The sequence below is a fragment of the Tamandua tetradactyla genome, chromosome 24, assembly GCF_023851605.1.
Source record: "Tamandua tetradactyla isolate mTamTet1 chromosome 24, mTamTet1.pri, whole genome shotgun sequence".
In the NCBI taxonomy this organism is placed as follows: domain Eukaryota; kingdom Metazoa; phylum Chordata; class Mammalia; order Pilosa; family Myrmecophagidae; genus Tamandua; species Tamandua tetradactyla.
In genome coordinates, this window is record NC_135350.1 from 50,544,305 (window position 1) to 50,551,956 (window position 7,652).

Consider the following 7,652-nt stretch of genomic DNA (forward strand, 5'->3'; position numbering starts at 1 on the left):
AAAGAAGATCATCCTTTAGGCACAATTTAGCAAAATTTCACCTTTAGAATAAACAAGCAAAATTTCATCTTTAGAATAAACAAGCAAAATTTCACCTTTAGAATAAGACCATCCTCAAATAATTTTCTTGGTTCTCCTCACTACTGCATTATATCCAAAAGCCTATTTGTTTTCAAATCTCCAAAATAAATCAAACATCTTAAGAAGTATCTAGGTATCCATATCAAAATCTAGTTTGGTAACTTTCAGTAGACATTATAAACTCACTGCAATATGATAAACTAAGCAACAATGATTGTGGCACTCACGTACACATTTAAGCCAAACATCTGCTAGTAACTCAGGTCAAGTAAAAATGGTCTGTAGCTGTTCATAAATTGTAACATTAGCAAAAAGAAGTAATTCTATTTGGGTCACTCTATGATGTACAATTCCAAAAGAAATATGCTTAACCCTCTGAGAGGTTTCCTAAAACAGAATCATTCTACCTGGAAAGCAGCTGCACAAATGAGTCTCCATTAACATAGCTTCCAAAACCTCACTTCTACTCTCCATAAAAAAGAAAACCTTCTAGAGCGATGTCCAATCTTGTCAAACATTTATCACCACAAATGCCTAGAAGCTATCATCCAAAGCAGGCATGTTTCTCCCAAACTCGTGGATGTTTCACTACCTACCACCAGGTGATGTCAGAAGTTCGTTGGTATTGTGTGCTGCTTTGGCACTAGAGTGGAGGTCTTTCCACTAATCGATCAATTCATATAATACGGAAAACAAAGTTATTCTTTCCATTCCACACATCACTCTCTTTTTTTTCTTTTTTTGAGTTTTGGGAATTCTTATTGTGCTAACTATATACAACACTAAATTTCCCACTTCAACTGCTTATATCAATGCAATTTATTGACATCAATTGCATTCATAATATTGTATCATCACCATCATCCACTTTCAAAACTTTTTCATCTGTACCCATTAAGCAATAACTTCCCACGCCACTTCACCACCCAGCCCATAGTAACCTATAATCTATTTTCTGTCTATGAATTTGCTATTCTCTGTATTTTATGTAAGTGAAATCAAACAATATTTTCCTTTTGTGTCTACCTTATTTCAGTTAACATGATGTCTTCAAGGTTCATCCATATTTATAGCATAGATCAGGACATATATCACTTTTTACTTAAAGGACTACTGAAGTGATCACAGCTCTGTCTGGGGTTGATTTTTATATATCCATTTGTACTTTAAAGGAAACTCCAGCTCAAGGTGAATTCTGAGAGATAGTGCAGATCTAGAATGAGAAACAGACCCTCTTCAAGGGAAAATTGAGGAAAAATTACAGAGAACTAGAGCTAGAGTTCTCTGATGGAGAACTTCACTAGTGTCAGGGCTGAAATGCCTGTTAATGTAGGTTCTAACACCCAGTGGCCTGTAAGAAAGTGCATAAAGCTCTGTAGGGTGAAGTAATCATATATAGTGAATGAAACCTGGAATCTGAGACCAGGGCTGCTCTTCATCTTGTGTGGTTGGGTCATTTCTTAGAGGTCACATAGACTAAAATGTTGCCACATGCTAATTTAAACAAGTAAATGTCTGTTTTGTAACCTCTCTGCACACTATAAAGCACTCCTTAATGAAATGCCTGTATAGAAACCAACATTTTCAGAGAAAATTTGAGATATAATTTGCTCAGTACTAAATCCTCAATCCTGAAACTATCCACTATAGAAACTTTAATAGGTAAACTGAGTAAATTGGAGAGGTTAAATCTTAGAACCACAAAATGTCAGACCCATTAGTTCAAAGACATAGTGACAAATATGACTATAAAATAGAAAGAGATTTGGAAAGCATGGAATCATAAGAACATGACTCATTAGGAACTAGCAGCCACAAGTTGGCATTTAAATGTTCGAGCTTTATGTTGTGTTATAATTTAACATATGGCTGTGTACACTGCAGAACAGTTAAAATGGAATCATTTTCTGGACTAACAGGACTGCTCCTGTCCTGACTATTGCCAACCAGGAATCAAATCAATTAATAGAGTAGTTAAAATGAAAACAGGCCAACTGTTTTTGAACTACTGTAAGATTTGGCATGTGGCTCCAACTTTGCCATGTGATAGTCCCCTTCCCTCTTGCCAGCCATGAGGTAGAGTCTTCTATGACTACTTGTATCTGAGTAAAATTGAGTGATACTATCATGTAAATCCATAACAGTCAATATAGATGGATGTACCCTCACTAAAAGATATATATAGGAAGGGTAACTCCCAGAATCCAATCTCCAGAGAGAACTGTAAATGTAATTATGATGGAAATAAGAGCCTATAACAATATATCAACTCTTCATCTCTACTAGCAGCCAGTTGCAAAAGCCAACTATGCAGAGTTGCAATTAGTATCGAATAGTTCAATACTGGGAAACCCACCAGGGACCAGTGTTGACACACCCCTACTGCTATTTTACTGATATTAATGGTCACTGGGAATACAAACTCCTTGAGGGCAGGTGCTGCGTTTTTTTACGTCTCTATAATCCCCCAGTTAAAGCATAACATATAAGCTCTTGATAAAGGTATGTGGAATGAACAAATGAAGACAGTCTATTTTTCAGAGGCAATGTCTTCTCTTCCATAATATTCAGTTTTAAGCATTGAGTCCTTCAGAGAAGGGTCTCTTCAGCCAAAAGTGGAACCAAATATGCTGACACACCTTCAAATAAAAATATATATACATTGTGTATCAAATGATTCTTTTCAATGTATTCTGTCAATATCATTTAAAGGAAAAGCAAAGGAGATTTGAGATCTGACTGAAGTTGCAAGGGGAATGTGGGTCACAGACTAGAACTCAGTTCTCTTAACTTTCTCCAATTCAATGATCTTTCCCTACCTCAAGCTATGAATTTTATCTAACATAACCTTATGTGATTTTCACAGGTCAAGAGAACTCAAGACGTGTTACTCCAGAAAATGTTATGGCAGAGCTACAAGTTTATCTCAGTGGCTTCTTGACTATTAAGTTCTCAAAATAAGCCAATGCAAAACAAAACATCCAATAATTTGTTTGTCAAAGTCCATTCTTTCTAATAATTAAATAAAATTCATAATGAGAAAGTTATAATTGACCACAAATAAGGGGGCAAGCATTGGTCTCTTGTTTTGGATGCTGCAAGACTAACGAAAGTATTTTAGAGCCATCATTTAGTTGACTGCTTCATTTGGTAGATGACAGAACTACAGCCCAAAGAAGTTAGTTCAAGGTCACCCTACCAGCATGTCATAGATGCCAGTCTACCAGTTAAGTTTAATTTAAAAGAACATGATTCAACCAGTCATCAATGAGAGGGAGGGTAAGGGGTATGGGATGTGCAATTTTTTAAAATTTTTTCTTATTATTTCTCTGGAGAGATGCAAATGTTCTAAAAATGATCACAGTGATGAATGCACAACTTTGTAATGATATTGTGAGCCACTAATTATATATTGTGGATGGACTCTATGTATGTGAAGATTTCTCAAAAAAAAAAAAAGAAAATGATTTGGCAGTCCCTGTTTTTCAGACCAATATTTTTGAGCATCTACTATGCACAAAGTGTTGAGCAGGAGAGCAAAGGATAACAAGGGCGTTCCTAACCCCTTAATGAGCACACAGCCAAGTGAGCAAGAGCACACCTAAATCAAGTGAAGCTGTAGAATGTATTACTGGTGTGCTACAGGCAACATGATATGCTTTTGGAGAACTGAAGAGAAAACAACAAATTCTGCCGCGGCCTGGTCTGCAAAAACATCACAGAATGCATTACACAAAGAGAAACACCCATATGAACGTTTCTTTTCATTTTAAATTATTCCCTGGGCTAATATTTAAAATATGAGGACATCTCTAAGATCTTAAGCTTTCCATCCTTGACCTCACTGTTCTTATTTTTAAAAGAAACAGAAAACCCTGACAGAACCACATCAAAGGTTTCATCAGATGACAGCTGATTTGGGCTGTGAGGCTACGATCACCTAATTAAACAAATTAAATGAGATAAAGTGCTTACTATAATCCCATACAAATAATATGTAATCTATAAATGTCAGTACTCATTTACTCATTTATTATTCACTCATTCATTCATTTATTTGATAATCATTATTATGGCAGTGGAAAACTCTAGGACATCTATCAATCCAATTTGTGAATGACTACAGAATGCTTTAAAAGGTGGAGAGAAAGAATAAGAACCAAATTTTCCAAAGAATCTTTAGATGAATGCCTACCCCTTCTATTGCTATCTAAATACTTGGAAGAACTTAAACTTTGCCCATTTTGTAGGCCAACCTTCCACAGAACATTCCCTTGCAGGCTCAAAATAATGACTTTTGTAAACTCAACAGATTTTGGTTACGAAAAACTTCCTCATTCCAGCAGTCTCCCTGGTGAGCTATAGGGAAGACAGAACACGTTTTCTGCCTTGTTGGGATATGGTTCCTAAATAAGGAACTATAACCAAGTGAAACCATCATTTTTCTAAGGTGCAAATTCATGTCTGTGTGACCTGGGCGATAAGCCCTACAAGTTTTTGTTTTGTTTTGTTCTGTTTGTAAGTATGGCATACACACACATACAATAAAGATATCTTTCTACAAGTTATGCAGTTTGAAGAGTCTGCACAGGCCCCTGGCGAGCTTTTCCTGGATACCGAACACATTCGACACACTTCCCGAGAAGATTCAGTAACGCGGCAGCTTTACCCACCGGTTACACCCCGCACCGTTGCGTGTGGATTTCCAAAGCCACGCCACTTCCTCCTGGGAAGCCGGCAGGGTACAGGCAGGTGCTCGGATAGCTGAAAGTCGACCCGAAGTAGTTTTTTCCTCTCCGGGCCTCTTACCGCCCCCAACACGGTAACCGGGGCTTAGCACCCACTAGTGGCCCCCACCCGGTACCTGCGCGGAAAAGGAACCCCGCCCCGCCCCGCCCGGCCGCAGCTGCAGCTCTGATTTGCGGCTGGGCAGGTGAACTCTTCTTCCCGCATCTGAATGAATAATGAATGGAGCCGGCAGGAGAAGCCGAGAGCTGGCCGGGTGGATTAAGCCGTCTTTCTCCCAGCCCGCCTGCTCCCTCCCTAAGGACTAGCTGGGCCACTTCCCGGACTCCTCCAAGCAGGTGGGGGGTCACAACGCCTCGCACCCCCAGGCCCGACATTCCACGACCACCAAACTATATTCATTTATTAATTCATCTATTTGGCCGAAACACATCGCTTTTGATATTATGATCACAAAAACCCTCACGGGCTCCTTTCTCTCCCCCAGGTCCATGGTTTTACACGTAAATTGGAGCCAGAGAGAAACTAGGTGCAGAGCGAAGTAAGAGAATGAACCTAAACTATCATTAATCCTTTTTTTTTTCCTGGGGAGACACGAAGGCCTTTGCCTCAGGGTACTGGGGAGATTTTTTTTTTAAGTGCATTTTAATTGCCTATGTCCAAAATGTACTCATCTGAACCAGCTGGTTATAAAATCTTAACCGGACTTTGGGGGAAGACTTTGGGATAAGGAGAGCGGGAGAGCGATGAGGACTTTATGGCGGTGGATTTTAAGTGTCATAGGAGCAGAAGTATTTTTGCATAGGTGAGAGGAATTGTTCCCTGCTCACCTACTCTCATTTCACTTGCTTTCCTTTCGGGAACAGGAGGACAGAGGGAAGTGAAAAGAAAGAGAATCCAATTTCCCAGATGCCATCCCATCAGCCACCCACCCACCCAAACACACAGGTCAGGGAGAGGGAGGGGGTTATGATGAAAACGAAAAACGATAGCTGTAAAAATCTTCGCAGCAAGCCCACTACAGTCCCCCTACCCACCTACTTCCCCTTAAAAAAAAAGTCCCACTCGATCCATAATACCATAAACCCGCTGAGCTTTTTAAACTGCATGGATCACACACACACACACACACACACACTAAAAAATAAAAATTTTTAAATATACCGCTCTCTCACCTTCGGAATGATGAGGCAATACTGCAAATTCCGCCAATGCAAAGACCACCCCGAGCCACACTTTGAGGACACCCATCGCCGCTTTGGCACCCACACTGGAGAAATCCAGCCTTGAGCATCAAAGAACCGGCTCTAGGCTAAAATGCTGGTTTCGGCGCCTCGGGCCAGTGCGATCCCAGGGTGGGGGTCGGCGGGCGTTTACCTCCGAGGAAACGGGATAGACCGGCAAAGAGCGACACTCATCAGTCCCCGAGGCGCCGGGGCGGGCAGGGGATTCAATTCATTCGCTGTCGGGGCGGAGAGCTCGCCCGGCTCTCCAGCAAAGCAGGACGCCAACGTGGGCTGAGCTTGGGAGAATAAAAGAGCAGGCAGAATGCAGTTCTTCGCGGCGTCGCCGGAAAGTTGCGGGTCACTGGCAGTTCGGATCTCCCAGTATTTCCCTCCGACTGGACCTGTCCGCTCTCTAGCCCCAGACCGTAGAGATCTCGGCGCAGGGTCCACCAAAGCAGCTTTTTAAAGTTCGCTTGACACCCGGAGTCGGGGCCGCGTGGGCAGAGGGGTTCGCGGGTCGCGCCTTTCCCCCCCTCCCTGGCCGCGGGCGGCCGCTTGAGGGAAACTTTGTGCGGCTGCAGGTAGATCCCGGGACTCGCCGGCGCAGCAGCCGGTGCACCGCGTTGCCTCGGGCTGCACTCCCTGCAGCAGACTGTTCGTACGCTTCCGAGGAAAAACGGGGCGGCGCCGGGGGCGCTGCTGCTACTTTCTCGCCCCCGCCCCCTGGCTGGTGTGAGGAGGACTGCGGGGGCGCGGCTTGCTCCACACTAACACCCACTTCGGACACCTTACAACCCAGAGCTGGTCTGCAGGGTTTGAGGTGTGATTAGCGGAGTGTAGGAGGAGCCATAATTGTAAATGTACGGAGGAAAGAGCTGGAGAGGCTGGGAAAGACCACCGCACTCAGTGCCACCCCGGCGGAAGAGCCCAGAAAGGCACAACATAAAGACCCGTCTGGATCCCCACGGATAAAGGCCACACGCTCCGCCTTCCACCGCTTCCCTCCCCTCCTCTCCTTCCTCTCTCCTTGGCTCGGTGTGAAAATGGACCCAGGGACTCGGAGCTTTGGCAAAGATTGCAGAGTCACGTGAGGAAGGGAAGAAGCGGGAGGCGCGGAGGTCGAGAGAGCAACCTGATCCCCTTATTCATTCTGCTAGAGTTCAGACTTGGCTTTGTCCAGGGCGGGATCCGAACTGGTCACAACCGGAGGGGGACGGGCAGGAAGGGTCTTGCTCAGGCACAGCTGAGGGTCCGCGAACCCACACCCTTTAGCTTGCGAAGAAATTGATCCCGCAGGGGGTGTGCCTTGAAGGCCCTGGTTCTGGCCCCCACCCCCTACCACTCTTGCTGAACTAAGTGCGTGGGGCGGACCTGATCCACCTCCCTCGCTCTTGGACCCCCATTCCGAGGTATCGTGGCTTTTACCCGCAGCCTTGGAAGATCTTGGTGTTTATACCCTAGGCGGAACTTCCCATCGTGAATGCACCTTTACCTCTACCTGAGAGAAACTGTCAGTTGAACACCTTGGTTTCGTGCGGTGAATTCCAGTGCTCCCCCAAATGTCAATGAACAGGAAGTAAATGTCAGGGTGGAGCCGAC

General features: G+C 43.7%; 1 protein-coding gene across 2 annotated transcripts in view; it reads right to left on the reverse strand.

Annotated features, from left to right (window-relative positions):
* The window catches only part of FRAS1 (Fraser extracellular matrix complex subunit 1), a 500,829-nt gene extending 494,123 nt beyond the window's left edge, over window positions 1–6,706 (reverse strand). For both annotated transcript variants that reach the window (XM_077143064.1, XM_077143062.1), the window contains exon 1: window positions 6,003–6,706. In XM_077143064.1, coding sequence (XP_076999179.1) covers window positions 6,003–6,078 — 76 coding nt within the window. In that variant the 5' untranslated portion in view covers window positions 6,079–6,706. The remainder of the gene's footprint in view (window positions 1–6,002) is intronic.
* Between the last annotated feature and the right edge of the window lie 946 nt (window positions 6,707–7,652).